Source organism: Myxine glutinosa, chromosome 5, assembly GCF_964187855.1.
Source record: "Myxine glutinosa chromosome 5, kmMyxGlut1.1, whole genome shotgun sequence".
NCBI lineage: Eukaryota > Metazoa > Chordata > Myxini > Myxiniformes > Myxinidae > Myxine > Myxine glutinosa.
The window spans coordinates 200,369,475-200,390,194 of record NC_136265.1 but is presented as its reverse complement, the minus strand read 5'-3'; the positions used below and the strand labels follow the sequence as shown (position 1 = coordinate 200,390,194).

At 45.3% G+C, this 20,720-nt stretch overlaps 1 protein-coding gene across 11 annotated transcripts in view; it reads right to left on the bottom strand.

The window, feature by feature from the left end:
- The window catches only part of LOC137426492 (MAP/microtubule affinity-regulating kinase 3), a 171,778-nt gene that overhangs the window by 48,375 nt on the left and 102,683 nt on the right, over positions 1 to 20,720 (bottom strand). For all 11 annotated transcript variants that reach the window (XM_068115071.2, XM_068115075.2, XM_068115077.2 and 8 more), the window contains one exon: positions 7,305 to 7,404. In XM_068115071.2, the coding sequence (XP_067971172.2) occupies positions 7,305 to 7,404 (100 nt within the window). The remainder of the gene's footprint in view (positions 1 to 7,304; positions 7,405 to 20,720) is intronic.

Here is a 20,720-nt window from a genome sequence, read left to right as displayed (position 1 = left end):
AAAAGTTATAGCCTGGCCATACACCAACACAAACAAACGCTATTGCAAAACACTCTCTCCCAATGCACGGCTGACTGGCTAAAAACCCAGGTTGCATACAGCTCGTTTAGAAATAGTGGCATGACAATACGACACAATCATGTATCATAAAGACCGAAGTACAGCAACAGCACATGGTCTAAGGGAACTACAGTGAGTTGGCAATGTGGGAGAGAGCAGGGGTATGGTGCAAAAGAGAAGGGAAGGGGGTGGTGATTAAAAACATTTTTTTTAAATATATATACAGACTTGGCATTTAATATGGAATATTTTTTTTGTGGGGGTGAACTTACTTTTCAAGATGACTTGGAACCAAAAGTTCATTGGAATTATGTTGAAATTATTCTAGATTTTGTTAATGTGACCTTTAAAAGAAACAAAAACCACATTTGACATTTTGAAGCAAATAAATTGATCCTTGAAAGTGATGTTAACTGATATCGAACTCAATTCACGGACAGTACTGTGTTAAACTTCTGTGCGTTTTCCAGAAGTATCTCTTTATTTTGCACATTCGCCAAAAAGTTTTTTAACAAAAACAAAAGTTAAATTACGACTGGGATTACGGACAGTAAAATTACAGTTCAGTACTTCGTGTAACCCCCACGAGCATTCAGGAGAGCACGTACACGTTGAGGCATGCTGTTCACGAGATTTGCCAAGGTTTGAACAGGAATCGCTTGCCATGCAGTTACAATACAACAACACAACATGCATTTTAAGGCCATTTTCCCTGCTAGAGTGGGGGTTAGCCTTGCGGTCCCCATGACAATCTTCTCCATTTTGCCCTATTTTCTGCATCTCTCCTTGTTAACCCCCTTGCCCGCATTTCTTCTTCCACCATCTTTAGCCAAGTCTTTCTCCGTCTTCCCCGTCCTCTACTTCCTTCTACATTAACTTCCATCACTCTTCTCAACCAGTCACTTTCATCCTTCCTCAACACATGACCAAACCATCTCAACCTGTTCCTCTTCACAGCATCAATCACAGGCAATATTCCCATCATCTTTCGCAATTCATCATTTGTCTTCCTCTCTCTCAACGATACTCCGCACATCCATCGAACCATTCGCATTTCCACCCTTTCCAGCCTTCGTTGCTGCTCTACGTTCATTACCCATGTCTCGCTCCCATAAATCATAACACTTCTCACACATGCAGCATACACCTTTCCCTTCAGCTTCAGCGACACTCTCCTCCTCATCAGCACGCCACTCAGTTCCCGAAACTTCTTCCATGCACATCTCACGCGAGCAACCGTTGCCGAGTCTGATCCACCTTCTCCATTCAGCATGTCTCCGAGGTAGCAAAATGTTTTCACACCTTCCAGCTTCATGCCGTCTCCAAGATCCAACTCAACATTTCCTCCATCTGCAGCTCCCTCTGTGCACACCTTACATTTGAATGTAGCTGCCACACTGGCAAATGACCCTCTCAGACCACTACATTTTTGATGAACCCACTCAGCACACATTGTACATTGAATGGAGTTCACTCCGACACCCTTCCTGCACACAGCACACGGCCACTTCCCAGTTCTTTCCACCTCACCACATGCTTTACCACTTGCCATCACCTTTGTCTTTCCGATATTCACCTTCAGAACTTTTGTCTCCATACATTCCTTCCACTTGTTCATCTTTTCCTTCAGTCCATCCATACTTTCCGCAATCAACACCAGATCATCTGCATACAACAACTCCCACGGTAAACCCTCCTTTACGTTCTGAGCCAGCACCTCCATCACAGCTACAAATAGTAGTGGACTTAGTACCGACCCCTGATGCACTCCCACCTTCACCTCAAACTCACCACTGTTCCCGTCCTTCGTCCTTACAGCTGTGCGCGCTCTTTTGTACATTGCCATCACTACTCTGATCAACCATTCCTCCACTCCTAACTTCCTCAATGCCCATGTCAATACTTTGCGTGGAACCCTATCGAATGCTTTCTCCAGATCAACAAACCCAAAAAACAACTTCTTCCTCTTATCCATGTACTTCTCCTGCAACTGCCTCACAATGAAAAGCGCAATAAAAGCCATGCAGTTATAATAGCCTGCTGCAATTCATGCACAGAGGCAGGCTGCTGGTCCAAGCTGTCGATTTGACGCGTTAATTCTGCCCACAAGTTCTCTATCGGATTCATATCCGGGGACATGGCAGGCCACTCCACATGCTCGACACCACGGTCAGCAAGAAAGTGTTGGATCATGCGAGCACGATGAGGCCGTGCATTGTCATCTTGGAAGACAAAGTTTCCTCGAAAGGCTGCACGAACAAATGGAAGCAACGTTTCTTCCAGAATGGCCTTGTGCTTGAACTGGTTCAGGTTTCCATTCAGAACAACCAGGTCAGTTTTGCCCCCTGCATGAAAAGCAGCCCAAACAGTCACCCCACCACCTCCAGCTTGGACTCTTGGCACTATACAATCTTCATTGTAGGCTTCATGCACTTGTCTGCGCACTCGGACGCGGCCATATTGACGATAGACCAGAAATCTAGACTCGTCGCTGAAGATCACGTGATTCCAGTGTCCAGGCTGCCATTGACGGTGCTCTCTGGCCCACTGCAATCGGCGCTGGCGGTGTTGTCTGGTCAGCCGTGGCTTTCTCAGGGGACACATGGCACGATAGCCTGCTTGAACCAGTCGTTGGTCGACTAGCCTTCTGGATACAGGCACATTTGTCAGTTGCTGCCACTCAGCCCTAAGCCGATTAGCTGACTTGGTACGGCCATTGCGGACTAACCGGTGCAGCTGGCGTTCATCCCTCCTTGTGGTTCTGCGGGGATGTCCTGGCCTCGGTATTGGAGTAGGGACATCCCTCTGAGCATTTCCTTTCAGGATCTTTGACACCTGACCTTGAGTGATGCCATACTGCCAAGCAATAGCACGCTGTTTCATGCCGGAATTTCGTAAAGCCACCACTAAATGGCAAACAGCATTGTCAAGTTGACGGACCATCACCAGCGGAAGCGGCAGTAACTTTTGTGGACGTGCAGCAGTTGTTTTCCACAAATACAGAATGCAACAACCCGTATATACCCGATTGTGAAGCCAATCGTCAAATGTACCTGTCCGTACATTTTGTCACACCACCTGTGATATAATCCTGTTATTGACTTCTTGCTGCGACAGACAATCAGTGACATGGTTCTTTTAACAAAGAAATCACCGAAGCGTAAAATAAACTCACCAGATTGATATCCGGAGTTGCGAAATTAAACCCATCAAGAAAAAAAAAATATTCCATATTAAATGCCAAGTCTGTATGTATATATATACATACATACACACATACACACACACACACACACACACACACACACACACACACACACACACACACACACACACACACACACACACACACACACACACACACACACACACACATACACACACACACACACACACACACACACACACACACACACGACCAAAAGTCTGTGGACACCCGAACATCACACATCTCGTTCTAAAATGATGGGCATTAATATTGAGTTGGTCCGCCCTTTGCTGCGATAACAGCCTCCACTCTTCTGGGAATGCTTTCCACTAGATGTTGGAACATTACTGCGGAGATTTGCTCCCATTCAGCAACAAGAGCATTTGTGAGGTCGGGCGCTGATGTTGGGCGATTAGGCCTGGCTCGCAGTTGGCGTTCCAATTCATCCCAAACGTGTGTGATGGGGTTGAGGTCAGGGCTCTGTGCAGGCCAGGGGACCTTGCTTTGTGCACAGGAGCAGTCATACTGAAACAGGAAAGACCCTTCCCCAAACTGTTGCCACAAAGTTGGAAGCACACAATCATCTAGAATGTCATTGTATGCTGTAGCATTAAGATTTCCCATCACTGGAACTAAGGGGCCTAGACCGAACCATGAAGAACAGCCCCAGACCATTATTCCTTTTCAACTATACTTTACTATGCATTAAGCATTTGTGGCACTATGCATTCGGGCAGGTAGCGTTCGCCTAGCATCTGCCAAACCCAGCTTCGTCCGTCGGACTGCCAGATGGTGAAGCGTGATTCATGACTCCAGAGAACGCGTTTCCACTGCTCCAGAGTCCAATGGCGGCGAGCTTTACAACACTCCAGCCGTCGCTTGGCATTGCGCATGGTGATCTTAGGCTTGTGTGCGGCTGCTCGGCCATGGAAACCCATTTCATTAAGCTCCCGACGAACAGTTGTTGTGCTGACTTTGCTTCCAGAAGCAGTTTGGAACTCTGTAGTGAGTGTTGCAACCGAGGACAGACGATTTTTACTCGCTAAGTGCTTCAGCACTCGGCGGTCCCGTTCTGTGAGCTTGGATGGCCTACCACTTCACAGCTGAGCTGTTGTTGCTACGAGACGTTTCCACTTCACAATAACATCACTTACAGTTGACCAGGGCAGCTCTATCTAGCAGGGCAGAAATTTGACGAACTGACTTGTTGGAAAGGTGGCATCTTTGCCATTGAGTGATAGTGCCGAAATCGATATATAGCATGATACTTCAAAAAGTTGTTGAAAGTCACTGAGCTCTTCAAGATGGCCCATTCTTCTGCCAATGTTTGTCCATGGAGATTGCATGGCTGTGTGATGGATTATATATACCTGTCAGCAATGGAAGTGGCTGAAAGTCAAATCCACAAATTAGAAGGGGTGTCCGCATACTTTTGGTCATGCAGTGTATATACAGTATATGTATAAATACACACACATTGAATGAATATATATTATATATATATATATATACATACACACACACACACACACACACACACACACACACACACACACACACACACACACACACACACACACACACACACACACACACACACACACACACACACACACACACACACACACACACACACACACACACACACACACTCACATGAAAAAGTAAGTACACCCCATGTAAAGTTTTGACTTTTTCAACATATTTCAACATACAGCTATTTGATCTTCATCTATCTATAATTCCAGTAATCTCTGTATGTGTGTTTGTTTGTTTGTTTGTTTGTTTGTCTGTGACCGCTGTTTCTCGACAACCACGGGTCCGATATACTTTGAACTTGCCAGGTATATTGCTGGGGACCCGAGGATGTGCCTTTTCAAGGTTTCATATTAATCGGACAAGTACTTACCGAGCTATGTCCAAAAAACGATTCAACCAATCAGAGAGCAGCGAGCTATCGCGTGTGCCGAACGTGGCGAACACACTCTGCCTCGGACGGCACATTTGAGAGCGTATTCATTTATTTCACGTTGGCAAACTATGTTGCCGCTATGTTGGCGTTAAACGATGTTTTAAAACTAATTAAAACTACTTTGCGATTCATCGTAACTGTGATTCGTAACTGCCGTTCGCTTTGGCTTTGCGAATGGACCAAACCATTTCATGTAAATAGAGGGGGGGGATTGTCACCGTACTCGCAAGCCGTTCGCTTTGGACCAAACCATTTCATGTAAATAGAGGGGGGGGATATAATTTTAGATATAGATATAGTACGGGCATGCCCTAGTTTTAACAATATTGATAGATAAAGGTGATATAATATAACAAATATCATGAAACATTTACATTTTGTAGTCCATTGCATAATTTATATAAACATAAATGCAAATTTCGCATGTCGAAAAAGCAAGTACACCCCTACATTCATCACGACTTCAAATACCTAAAATTAGAATCAGGTGCACCAGCTCAGGTGCAAATGATTAGAACATCGTTAGAGAGGATCTTGGAGGAACCTGTCTTATTTAAACCTCAGACATTTAGTTTGGTTTGCTCTTTGTTGTTGAAGAGTGCGGCGTCACCATGCCTAGATCAAAAGAGCTCTCTGAGGCCTTCAGAAAGAAGGTTATAGATGCCTACGAGTCTGGGAAGGGATTTAAAAAGATCTCCAAACAATTTGAAATCAATCATTCGACTGTCCGGAAGATCATCTACAAGTGGAGAAGATTCCAAACAACTGCCAACTTGTTCAGGCCAGGCCGCGCCAGCAAGTTCAGCCCGAGAGCAGACCGCAAGATGCTGAAAGAAATCTCTAAGAACCCCAGAATGTCATCACGGGACCTACAGGTAGCTGTTGCCACTGTTGATGTCAAAGTGCATGAGTCTACCATTAGAAAGAGGCTGCACAAATTTGATCTACATGGGAGGTGTGCCAGGAGGAAACCTTTGCTGTCCAGAAAGAACATCAGGGCAAGACTAAAGTTTGCCAATGAACACCGAGGCAAAGACCAGCACTTCTGGAACAATGTGCTCTGGACAGATGAGTCAATGGTAGAGCTATTTGGCCACAGTACCAGAAGACATGTTTGGCAAAAACCAAAGACAGCATTTGACCACAAGAACCTGATACCAACTGTAAAGCATGGTGGTGGAAGTATTATGGTTTGGGGCAGCTTTGCTGCATCAGGGCCTGGGCAGCTCACCATCATAGAATCCACTATGAATTCTTCATTTTACCAAAGGGTACATTGAGGATAATGTGAGGCCATCTGTCGGAAAGTTGAAGCTCAACCGAAGGTGGACCTTGCAACATGACAATGACCCTAAACATACCAGTAAATCCACCAAGGAATGGCTGAAAAGAAAGAAATGGAGGGTTCTGGAATGACCAAGTCAAAGCCCAGATCTAAATCCCATCGAGATATTGTGGGGGGATTTGAAACGAGCTGTGCATGCAAGAAACCCCTCAAACATCGCACAGCTGAAAGAATTCTGCATGGAGGAGTGGGCAAAAATTTCTCCCAGTCGATGTCAGAGACTGGTAGACAGTTATGAGAAACGCCTACTTGAGGTTGTTTCTGCCAAAGGGGGCAATACCACCTATTAGAATCAAGGGTGTACTTACTTTTTCCACATACGAAATTTTCATTTATGTTTATTTAAATTATACAATGGACTACAAAATGTAAATGTTTCATGATATATGTTATATTATATCACCTTTATCTATCAATATTGTTGAAATGAAGATCAAATAGCTGTATGTTGAACTATGTTGAAAAATTCAATACTTTACATGGGGTGTACTTACTTTTTCACATGACTATGTATATATATTCAACATTACACTCCACCCAAAAAAAAAAATAAAGTAACAAAAAAGAAAAGAAAAAGGAAAGCTGCTTGCTGATGACCCCAAACCAAGTATGAGGATTCTAATGTAAATTGAATGTATCCTTGTGAATGAACCGAATCGACATTTAATCACGGCAAGTGCATGTGTTAAATCCAATCTACCACAGCAAAATTTACTCACTTATTCTCTTTGGGTCATCAATGTCGAGCAGTGGTTCAACGTAGGGCTTTAGTTCATCGTCTTCATATGCAAGGTTCATCCACCGGTCCTTCATGATTTGCTAGAAACAGAGTGGTAGGAGGAAGACGAAAGGAAAAATGTATGCAGCTGGAATTCTGATTCACAGTGTGACTGCAGAATGTTGTTGTTTTCTAAACAAAAAAAACCCTTGTACAACTCAGCTTCGATAGTCAACGAAATGTTATTACTGTGAACACGGGGGAGAGTGTGTCACACACTGGGGAGAGTGTGTCACACACTGGGGAGAGTGTGTCACACACTGGGGAGAGTGTGTCACACACTGGGGAGAGTGTGTCACACACTGGGGAGAGTGTGTCACACACTGGGGAGAGTGTGTCACACACTGGGGAGAGTGTGTCACACACTGGGGAGAGTGTGTCACACACTGGGGAGAGTGTGTCACACACTGGGGAGAGTGTGTCACACACTGGGGAGAGTGTGTCACACTCTGGGGAGAGTGCACTGGGGGGGGGGAGTTCACGCAAATTTTAAATATATTCAGTTGCGAATTTTTCATATATCTCGGCATTTTCCGGTCTGTGGGATACGTGAATGAAGCTCCGCCCCTCTCCCCACATTGTTGACTTGTTATTGTGACTACGTCTAAATTAAACATTTAATCGTGACGACTGTCATCAAATGGAAAAGTCCACCGCAAATTTTTAATAAAGCTCGGCATTTTCCCTTCTGTGTTATTTTAGGCAGTGATGATGTATCGTGCCATGAATTTCTAAAATATCTCAGCGATTTCCCGTCTGTGCGTGAATTTTCTCAATTATTGCTGAAACCGAGTCTAAAACTATTGATACAAATGAAATCGGATGTTGAATTAGAGTCGAGACAAGCGTTACGCCTAGGTCCCCCGTCGGGGAAGTGATGTGAGTTGACAAAGTGGAACACGCAGAAAACATGCTATGATATGATATTTCGCTCACAAGGGTCAGACAAACATGGAGGCGGCCATCTTGGATTTTGACGTGGCGACCCAATTGTCAATAGCGTTCTTCCTTATGCCTCGATACACCCACACACCAGAAGGTACTTTGCTTATTTTTCAAGATATTTCGCTCAAGGTTCAGACATATATATATGGTGGCGGCCGTCCTGGATTTTGACGTGGCGACCCACTTTACAATAGCAGTCTTCCTTATGCCGAGATACACCCACACACCAAATTAGAAGTTGGTACTTCGCTTATCTTTCAAGATATTCTTCTCACAAGATTCAGACATACATGGCGGCGGCCATCTTGGATTTTGACGTGGCGACCCAATTGTCAATAGCGTTCTTCCTTATGGCGAGATACACCCACACACCAAATCAGAAGTTGGTACTTCGCTTATTTTTCAAGATATTTCGCTCACAAGGGTCAGACATATATATGGTGGCGGACATCTTGGATTTTGACGTGGCGACCCAATTTTCAATAGCGTTCTTCCTGATGCCGAGATACACTCACACACCAAATTAGAAGTTGGTACTTCGCTTATTTTTAAAGATATTCATCTCACAAGTGTCGGACATACATCGTGGCAGCCATCTTGGATTTTGACGTGGCGACCCAATTTTCAATAGCGTTCGTCCTTATGCCGAGATACACCCAAACACCAGATTAGAAGTTGGTACGTCGCTTATTTTTCAAGATATTCATCTCACAATGTTCAGACATACAAGGCGGTGGCCATCTTGGATTTTGACGTGGGGACCCAATTTTCAATAGCGTTCTTCCTTATGCCTAGATACACCCACACACCAGATTAGAAGTTGGTACTTCGCTAATTTTTCAAGATATGCAGGTTACAATGTTCAGACATACATGGCATCAGACATACATGGCGGCGGCCATCTTGGATTTTGACGTGGCAACCCAATTTTAAACAGCGTTCTTGCTTGTGCCTAGATACACCCACACACCAGATTAGAAGTTGGTACTTCGCTTATTTTTCAAGATATTTCGCTCACAAGGTTCAGACATATATATGGTGGCGGCCATCTTGGATTTTGACGTGGCGACCCAAGTTTCAATAGCGTTCTTCCTTATGCCGAGATACACCCACACACCAAATTAGAAGTTGGTACTTTTGCTTATTGTTCAAGATATTCATCTCACACGTTTCAGACATACATGGCGGTGGCCATCTTGGCTTTTGACGTGGCGACCCAATTTTAAACAGCGTTCTTGCTTGTGCCTAGATACACCCACACACCAGATTAGACGTTGGTACTTCGCTTATTTTTCGAGATATTTCGCTCACAAGTTTCAGACATATATATGGTGGCGGCCATCTTGGATTTTGACGTGGCGACCCAATTTTCAATAGCGTTCGTCCTTATGCCGAGATACACCCACACACCAAATTAGACGCTGGTACTTCGCTTATTTTTCAAGATATTCATCTCAAGGTTCAGACATACATGGCGGCGGCCATCTTGGATTTTAACGTGGCGACCCAATTTTTAATAGCGTTCTTCCTTATGCCTAGGTACACCCACACACCAGATTAGAAGTTGGTACTTCGCTTATTTTTAAAGATATGCAGGTTACAAGGTTCAGACATACATGGCATCAGACATACATGGCGGAGGCCATCTTGGATTTTGACGTGGGTTGCACCCACACACCAAATTCGAATGCGGTCCTTCGCTTACGCACGCACGCACACACGCACGGACGGACGGACGGACGGACACACGGACGGAGGAGAAAGCCATAGTCCCCCTTTCGCTCCGCTGAGCGATGGGGGACAATAAAGCCGTGAGAGAGTCTCAATGGACTTTATGTTGCAGGCCTTCAGAAATGCAAATCGTTCTATAAAAGGTAACTTTAATTGAATTTCCTTCCCGTTCTTTGCAACGAAGTCTAAAACCACGTTAGCGAATGTGAAAAATGAAATGAGTATCGAATTAGAATTGAGATAAAACTGTGATAGAGAGCAAGACACAGCGGGCCTAACAACGGAGGCCTCAAAGCTATGTGCGGAAACAAAATGGTGGCGACTTGTTTTTGAAGCCCCTTCAAGAATGGGTGGAGTAACTCCCTCAACTGAGGAGGCCACACCCACGGACACTCAGACAGAATCACAGACTTTTAATATATATCACTATCACTATCACTATCACTATCGCACGCACGCACGCACGCACGCACACACACACACACACACACACACACACACACACACACACACACACACACACACACACACACACACACACACACACACACACACACACACACACACACACACACACACACACGTACATATCTAATTTTATTTGAAGGAAAGAAGGCACTTCCAACCAAAAAGTAAAAACAAGATCTACTCTGCAAATTTGAGCAAATAAGCAAGACCAGACCCGGTCTCAGGCAACATTTCATTTGCTTCACAGCAGGCTTCCTCAGGCCAATAGACCTTGGTATGGAATATGGGATCTAAACCTCAGTATTTTCACCTCCTACCCCCTCCCCACTCCATGAGCCAGGTGTTCAAATGGGAATGTTCACAGGCCAATTCATGTGATGTTTTAGACAATGATGCACTACCAGCTTTTGTGCAATAATACAGCGAGGGACTGCTGCAGATGCTCAGGAAGGAATTCCACATTCTGCTGCCATTGTTTCCTCTTGATATTTTGCATAAAATATGCTCATTGGTTTTGAGGATGTGCTGCATGCATGTTACATCCAATCTACCACAGAATTACAAAAAAATACCTTTAATGCCCCCAGAGGCATTGAGAAGTGAACTTCATTGTGAAGCAAGCCAGTTTTATTATAATTATGAAGGTTGAGCTTTATAAAGTTCAAAACCACTGCAAGTGGATGGTAAACATACCAGCAATGAGGCAGTAGGAAATACGTGGGACCATGGGAAGGTTTACAACCAATATCAGAAAAAGGAGAAGATATTCAGAAAATGGAGCAGAAAGTGTTATTGCATAAACATTGCTTAGGTATGGGAGGCATCATATGGCTATGATCCGCCGGAGGAAAAGATAGATTTATTAGAATGAGCAACGGTACCCGCCCTACGGGCGGGGCTTCAATTGGGAGGCCCAAATGAAAAGATAAAATATCAGAAATTGAAGGCTTTTTTATTTTAAACTATTCATATAAACATCCATTAAATCATATCGCACGCAAATCATCAAAATCTAAACAGTATCTTACTATCATTCACCAAATGTCCCACATTCCACACATCCACACAATCACGTGTATGGATGTTACGTGTGTGTGCCGTGTGTGTGGATGCTACGCACGGGTGGGAGGCCAGAAGCAAACAGGCAATGCAGATACGGTGAATGCTAAAGCATGAAACCAATAAGTTCCACATTCCTGTAGCACCTTCAGTCGCACATCAGACATGGACAGCAAGTTCGTGAAGGACCTCCATGAAAAACGTACCCGTTCGCCAACAAATGGGTACGTTCACGTATTGAAACATCGATCGTGGGACCGTGGCGAATCTGCATATGGCGATCCGCGAAGTTCGCGTTCAGAAAGTAGAAACCATCATGGCAGTCGTCATTCACTTGAACTCGATGTCTTTTTTCATTCCAGACAACATAACTCCAATGAATCACAAAATAAACTTTTAACAACATTGTTAATGTTTCCTTCATTGTAAAAACTTCCAAATCAACAGTTAACAGGATTTTGAGCCGATAGCTGTTACGGCCTTGGCAAGATCGATGAAGACAGCGATCTGTTAGCGTATTCACCATCCAAATAGCTATGTGGAATTCTCTCATGTTGAGTTTAAATGTCGTTTGAACTTTGGCCAAGGTCATTATTTACTTTTAATGATGTTTATATACGAATGATGTTCAATGATGTTTATATTGGTTTTGGGTCGTCCTTTCCGCATATCTCGTGGGATTGTAAGTTCAAGGATTCGTTCAAGGTTCAAGGTTCGTGGGATTGTAAGTATGTAAGATTGTTGTTGTCCGAGTTCGATCTGTACAGCTGTGCAGAGATCGGTGCAGCTGTGCAGCGATCGGTGCAGCCGTTTATGCGCGCGCCCGGGAAAACAACATCGTCACAATGAGAACAATGAACGTTATGCGAACGCGAATGTTATGCGGAGTCCAAACCTGAGAATGCTGGAGACTAAACCTGAAATTGGGAAAACTAAATAGCCTATTTTACTCCCAGTGGTCCCAGGATTACCCACCCAAAATATCTTTGCGATCGGTTCAGCAGTTTTTACGGTACCTTCGAACAGACGGACGGACATTTGGTGAATTATAGTGAAGATAAATCATAAATAATAAAGATAGAGCAGCAAAATAAATAACAACACTTTCTTCACTGATACTCATTACCTGCCATTCTGTTTCTACACGTTCTGCTTGTGCTCCAAATTGTGCACGTTCACAATGCAACACACAACAAACATGCCCATGGCATTGTCATAGAATACAAGTGTGTGTAATTTATATTTGGTGCAACGCAATTGTGGCAAGATGGCGAGAAAGAGGGAATGCTTTTATGAAGTGTTTTTTTCCCATGACCACGACAGAGCAATAAGAGTTTACAATTTCAGGACTGGAAGACACCCATTGGCTTATTAAGAAAAAAAACTAGGCCAAACACTCTCCTCACAATACAGTTGTTTAAACAGGTTTCGATCTTCGTGGTCAGTGTAATGAAATTGTGTCTAAGTTGAACCCAGGTGCCATGCTGTCTCCGACCACTGAGGCTTCCATAAGAACTCGGACAGACATCGCTCCGACACATTCCTGTGACATTTATTCTGTGTGGTAGTGCATACTCGAATGGTGCGTATTGCTGGATGTTCCAGGCTTGCTTGCACTAATTGCTAATCCATTGTTACTTCTATTATTATGGCATACTGATACAATGCTTGTTGATTTCTTACAGGTGTTGCTAGAGATCGAAACTGAATTAAACCTACTATTGGGACAATGTTGTAGATCTGGTTTTTACAACAATTAATTCAGTTTCGTCTTTTCGTCCTGAACGAGAACAACATGGGCCATAAGCTGATACAAGTTCCAATTCTCAGCGCGGACCCCAAGCGCCGGACGCGTCTGCACAATTGTTACACTGGTTGAAGCTCCTGTCCAACCATCTGAATGCGCAGGAGGAAATCACTGCTGACACGAAGCTTGCGGTGTTGCAGTCCAAGGTGAACCATACTGTGTACATGTCAATCTCTCAGTGCGCTACTTAGGATACTGCTGTGGCCGAGCTGAAACGTATTTACATCAAAACCCGGAGCGTGGTCTACACCAGGTCTACACCGTTTAGCTCATTATGTGCGCCGTCGTAACTTGCCCTATTCCATTGAGGATATTCGTCGGCTCTGTCGCACCTGTTCCATGTGCGCTGAACTTAAACCTCGTTTCTACAATCCTCCGATGGGTACGCTGGTCCAGGCCACTCGGCCGTGGGAGAGATTGGCAATGGACTTCAAATGACCCCTGCCGGCTTCACCGGCTTCGAGTAGTTCTCGTTATTTACTCAAGATCGTTGATTAGTTCTCCAGATTCCCTTTTGCTTTCCCGTGCAGCGATGTCTGCGGCTACGGTTATCCGGAGTCTGCAGAACTTGTTTTCTATGTTTGGGAATCCGGCCTTTGTGCACACTGATTGAGGTGCGGTGTTCTTATCCCAAGATGTGAGACACTTCTTGCAACAACATTATATCGCTTCTAGCTATACTACTCCGTACAGGCCTCAGGCGAACGGACAGGTGGAACGATTTAATGGCATCATATGGAGAGCCGTTACTCTGAGCCTGAAGTCCCGAGGACTAGGGCTGGACCGATGGGCTTGGTCGCTACCTAGGGCGTTAAGTTCGATCAGGACTTTACTGTGCACCGCTACTAATCAAACTCCCCACGACCATATGTTTCGCTACCCGCGTCGATCGGGGCAGTACCCGTCCTCTGCCGGGCTGGCTTGCTGAGCCCGGACCGGCCTTCCTCAAATGCACGGTTCGCACAAGTAAATATGACCCTCTCGTTGACAAGGTGCATATTCTCCAAACCAATCCCGAGCACGCTCGAGTACTGTTGCCCAATGGATGGGAGTCAACAGTCTCGGTGCGCCATCTTGTGCCATGTGGGGATACTGACGAGCCGGCTTACGGTATAGTTGATCCGACGATGGAAAATCTACCGGCTACTCCATCGCCACATGCACCCGATCCGTATGGCTTTGTGGGGCCACCGCCATCACCCGATTTAGGCGGACATTCCGAAGCGAGGGATTCCGGCCTCGGGGATGTCATACCCGGTGTCTATCGGACACGCGCCGGGAAAGAAATTCGCCGCCCCGACCGCTATGGTTGGACTGACTGACAGACTGACAACTGCTGCTCATTGAAATTACTCTGCTGCTAACTGATGATATGTGCTGCTAGCTTGTTTTCTGCCCTAGTGGAAGTGTACTTTTAATGGCGGGGAGAATGTAATGAAATTGTGTCTAAGTTGAACCCAGGTGCTATGCTGTCACCGACCACTGAAAGGCTTCTTTTTTTTTTTTTGTGTACAGAATCGAGGCTCGTGAAAGAGCTAACATTTGTCACACAAACAAATCAGACAAACAAAATATATAAAAAGAGGGAGCGGAAGACAAGATGGGGAGAGAAAGGGAAGCACACAAACACAACATTTGAGAGCAGGGACATCGGGAGATGTGTGGGAGGGAGAGGGCTTGGGGGGAGGAGGTGTGGGAAAGGGGGGAGGGGGAGTGGGAGAAGTATAAAACACAAGGACACCAAGGACTTCCAGGAGAGAAGTTGGTATTTCAAAAAAGTGGATTTGGGGTGAAATTAGCGGGGGTAGAAAAGATCAAGGTTTTGGATGGGCGAAGATAAGAGATGGTGGTGAACAGCTGTTTTAAAGACCTGGATGGAGGAGTGGGATTGAAGAGAGTGAGGGAGTTTGTTCCAGAGGCGGGAGAAAAGAGGAATGAAGGAGTGAAGGTGAGCAGAGTCTTGATTTTGGCAGTTTAACCAGAAGAGGGTTGCAGGCAGATCTTGTGCGACATGTAGGAATATTTGGGGGACAGAGCCCAGAGAGAGCTGGGGAGGCAAGGCCGGAGAGGAGTCGGTAGAAGACGGAAAGACCACCAACCTGCCTGCGGTGAGTGAGTGAAAGGCCCTCGGAGTTAACTTCATCGCGGGAGATTCCAATGATTCTGAACGCTTTGGTTTCAACAGAGTGAAGACGAGCTAGGTGTGAGGCAGGAGCACCAGCCCATAGGGGAGAGCAGTATTCCATTGAGCTGCGGATGAAAGCCTTGTATGTGGTGAGGAGCTCAAGTGTGCCAAGGAAGGACTTCGCACGACGGAGGATGCCCAGTCGGCGACTGGCTTTGGAGGCCAGATTTGAAATGTGGTTTTCCCAGGAATGATCATGGCAGACAGTGAGACCCAATAGCTTGAGTGACAGAATTTCTTGGAGAGGATTATTCAGAAAGTGGATGGGAGGGTTGTCCAGTCGGTCTTTTCGGAGAGACATCGTAAGAGTGTGAGATTTGTCAGGATTGAAAGACATGTTCCACTTGTTTGCCGAGTCTGTGATTTTGTCCAGGTCTGCAGAGAGTGAGGAGGCTGCCGACTGCCGATCTGAGGGATGAGGAATGGAGCGGCAGAGAGTAGAGTCATCAGCAAAGAGATAGAGAGGATTTTCAAGAGAGTCAGAGAGTGACAAGAGAGAAGTGACAAGAGAGATCATTGATGAAGACCAGAAAAAGCACAGCGCCCAGACACTGCCTTGGGGAACTCCAGACTGAACAGGAAGAGGAGATGAGAGAAACCCATTCAAGGCCACACGTTGACTACGACTAGAGAGGAAGTCCACCAGCCATGCGTGGAGATTTCCATGGATACCAAAGGAGGAGAGTTTGGTGAGCAGAGCGGGGTGCCAGACCATATAGAAGGCACGTGATATGTCAAGGGAGAAAGCTCTAATTTCCTGTTTGGCATTGAGGACTTCCATCCATTGTTGAGAAAGCAGAAGCAGCATGTCCAGAGTAGAGCGACCTGGTCTGAAACCAAATTGATGATCAGAGATCAAGCCATTGGAGAAGAGGAAAGATTTCAAATCCGAAGCAATGATGGATTTCATGACTTTGCTGACAATTGGGAGAAGGCTGATTGGTCTGTAGTTGCTAGGATCTGTTTTTGCACATTTTTTTGTGCAAAGCGGTGATGTTGGCTGATTTCCAAGCAGATGGCAGATGACTTTGAGCAAAAGAGAGGGTGAAGAGAAAAGAGAGAGGGAGTGAAAGAGCGGAAGAACAGGATTTTAGGACCCGTGGGCTGATGCTGTCAGGTCCAGTTGCAGAATCAGAGTCGAGGGTTGACAGAAACATTTCCACCTTGTCAGGAGGAAAGGACACAGAGTCCAGGAGCAGCTGGGTACGAATGGGTACGGTGGGTACAGAGAGGGATGGGTTTGGGACACAAGATTTAGAGGCAAACACAGAGTTGAGGCATTCAGCTTTTGCACGTGCGGAGTCAGCCGTGTAGCCGTTTGTGGTGAGGGAGGGGATGGAGGGGGAACAAACACCAGAAACAGATTTGACCAGACGCCACCAGGATTTGGAAGAGGGAGACAGATAAGAGAGTTCGGTGTTGAGAACGGAGAGATATTGTTACCTGGCTCTCCTGAGGGTGGACACACACTTGTTTCGGGCTTTGTGAAAGGAAATGAGATTTCCTTCCGTTGGATTTGCTTTCCAGGAGACGAAGGCAAGTTGTTTCTGGGCAACAGCCTCACCACAAGATTCCGTGTACCATGGACGGGAGGAAGGGTATGACAACTGAAGACGAGATGGGATAAATCTGTGCATGAGAGAGAGCAATTTACTTTGGAAGAATTCCCAGGATGAGCTGATGTCAGAGGCGGTAGAGATGGGAGACCAGTCCAGATGATTGATGGATGCTTGAAGACCGTGCCAGTTGGCCTGAGTGAAATGCCAGACTCGCCGACGCTGAGGAGGCTCTCTGAGAATGGTCAGAGAGATGTCCACTTTAACAAGCGCATGATCAGATGGGCTGATTGGAGCAGAAGAAGAGCAGCAGACATTTTCAGGGAAGTTAGTCATAGCCAAGTCCACAAGAGAAGATGCTCCGTTGACTGAGATCCGGTTCGGGAAATTGACAGATTGTGTCAGTCCCAGTGAGTCGCAGAAGTCCTTTGCTGAGGAGCCGTGGCTGGTGAGAGAGGTACCCACACCCAGCCAACTGGCATGGTGACAATTGAAATCACCACATATGAGGAAGAGAGAGTTGGGATGGGGACATAGAAGTTGGTCCATATTATCAGACAGCGAGATGTAGATTGAGTCATCACTGTTTGGTGGACGGTACAACACACAAATGAACAAAAGGTGGGAGCGTAGGGGAAGCCGTAGCCAGAGGTATTCCTGGGGGTGAGGTGGAGAGAGGGCAGTGCAGGGCGAGTGAGGAAGAGAGTTTTTTATAAAGATAGCAACCCCACCTCCAGGACAAGGCTCAGGTCTATCATACCGGAGGAGGGAGTAACCTGGGATAGATACCAAGGAATCAGAGACATCATGAAGGAGGAAAGTTTCTGTTAAGCAGATCATGCCTGGTTTGTCAGGAGCAATCCGTATGGAGAGATCAGTCAAGTTTGAGCGAAGGCCCCAGATGTTTGAGGTCCATACCGTTAATGAAGAGGAAGGGGGAGCATCGGATACAGAACAGGGGGGGGGGGGGGGGAGAGGGGTAGGGTAAGATGTGGAAGAGGAGGAAGAGGTAGGGAGAGCTGTTGAAGGTGTGTCAGAGATTTCAGAATAGCTTGGAGAAAGGGAAGGATGGGGTGGACAAAAGGTTTCATGGTGATTGGGTGAGGCACAGTGAGGTGTTATTTGAGGAGGGGGAAGAGCGAGGCAGAAGGTTGGGGGAGATGAAGGTGAGAGTTGGAAGGGGGAAGAAGCGGGGAGGACACTTTGAGGAGGAGGGGTGAGAGGGGAGTCTTGAAGGGGAGGGGCGAGGGAGAGTCTTGGAGGGGAGGGGCGAGGGAGAGTCTAGGAGCGGAGGGGTGTCAGAAGAGTCTAGGAGCGGAGGGGTGTCGGGGGAGTTTCAGAGGGAAGGGGCAAGGGGGGAGATTTGAAAGGGATGGGTGATATATATGTTTTTTTTTTGTATACTGAATCGAGGCTCGTGAAAGAGCTGACATTTACTTCACAAACAAATCAACCAGACAAACAAAATATATAAAAAGAGGGAGCGGAAGACAAGAGAAGGGAAAGCACACGGGAAGGATTTGGAGGGGAGGGGCAAGGGGGTAGATTTGAAAGAGATGGGTGATGGGGAAGATTTGGAGGGGAAGGGTGATGGGGAAGTTTTGGAGGGGAGGGGTGATGGGGAAGTTTTGGAGGGGAGGGGTGATGGGGAAGTTTTGGAGGGGAGGGGTGAGATTGGATTTTAGAAAGTGTACGATTAATGGAAAACGAACATTTATTGCAAAATGAGTTTCTTGTGACCTTCGAGTCAAAAATACGTTTGAGGATGCTGGAGGAGGGATGGAGTGCAGGAGAGTTTCGGGAATGTAGAAAAGAGGAACTGTAAGAGATGGAAAAAAATTTTTGGGAATGAATAGATTGGGTGAGCAAGTCGAAAGCATCCTTTTATAGAAGAAGAAGAAGAAAAAGGTGTTATAATATATGACAGAATACAGTACTTCAGGGGAAAGTTTAAACATTTTTAAATTGAGCAGTGAAAACTATCTGGGGAAATGGAAAATGGAAATGGGGGTGAAACACGTGATCGAAGAATGAACGAACAAATAAGAACAACAAATAAACGAATAAGAACAACGAATAAGAACAGAGAAGGAAATATTTTTTTTTGGTTGTTTTTTTTTGAGTTGACATTTTAAACAAGGAAGTATGGGGTGAAAGACTGGGACAAAAACAGAGAACGAAAGTAATTGCAGCACAATCGACGGACCGCTGAGAGAAAAACAAAGCCTCAAGGTAGGACATGGCAGCCTACAAGGCCTCAAAAGACACGACACGAATTAACCGACGATTTTTTATACAGGTATGAAAAATTAACACCGAGAATCTTCCTAAGGACACACTATAGGTACACACACCGAAAGATAAATACAGTTTCGACAAAAACACAATTGTGAAAAATTACTTAACTTCGAAAGCGTGAGTGCATGGACAGCTTCGAAAAGACGTGACCTCGCCGACAAAGATCTCGCGAGATCTCAGCTTCCATAAGAACTCGGACGGACATCACTCCGACACATGCCTGTGACATTTATTGTGTGGTAGTGCATACTCGAATGGTGCGTATTGCTAGATGTTCCAGGCTTGCTTGCACTAATTGCTAATCCATTGTTACTTCTATGATTATGGTATACTGTTACAATGCTTATTGATTTCTTACAGGTGTTGCTTGAGTTCGAAACTGAATTAAACCTACTATTGGGACAATGTTGTAGATCTGGTTTGTACAACAGTCAGCAGTATATTTTCAAAAAGTAAGACCAAAAGCTCATTGGTCTGGAGAGGCGACAAGGACAGCCATCAAAATTCAATAACTTCATCATGAAAGCAAGAAATGTTTAAAAATAAAAGAAAGTGTTTCTCTGCCAATTAACCCTACAATTTTAAAGGAAATTTTGCAAAATGTTACGTTTATCTCTCAGTCAAAAGACATTCATCAATATGTTGACTCCCACCATGTTTAATCGGGAAGTGCAAGCTTTAAACGTCATACAGCAGTCTATAATTCTCCTTTTCTTCTCGTATAGCCTGCAATTACTTTTTACCCTCAGATTGCTCATACCCTTGATAAATCTCCACTTTTTGTGTTGATTCGTTACTATAGCAGTAGAATAAACACACAGAGATGGCACGACTTCCCACCGAAGCCACAACATCACCAAGGCCCGAGGCCATAAAATGGGTGTGGTACATGAGCTCCATGCGTCAGAAAACTGCATGAGTTGGTAGCTCCGCTCGACAGTCTTGGCCTGACACCCTCTTGAAATAAATTTCATCGGTCGCAACTGGGACTTGTCATTACCTCCACTACCAAAGGTGGATGGAGGTTATGTTTTCACCCCTGTTTGTCTGCCTGTGAGCTGGATATCTCAAAAGGTTATGGATGGATTGAGATGAAACTTGGTGGACAGGTTGGGTATTTAACAATGACGAAGCGATTCAATTTTGGTGAAGATCCGGATCCTAGAATCTTAAAGTGATTCTTCCCAAATGGGATATAGGCCGAAAACGATGTAAAGCACAATATGTGCTGGATGAGTTGATTAGGTGTCAAGAACAAGCAGATTCAATTTTGGTTCAAGTCTGCATCTAGATCTGGCCCATCAGTGG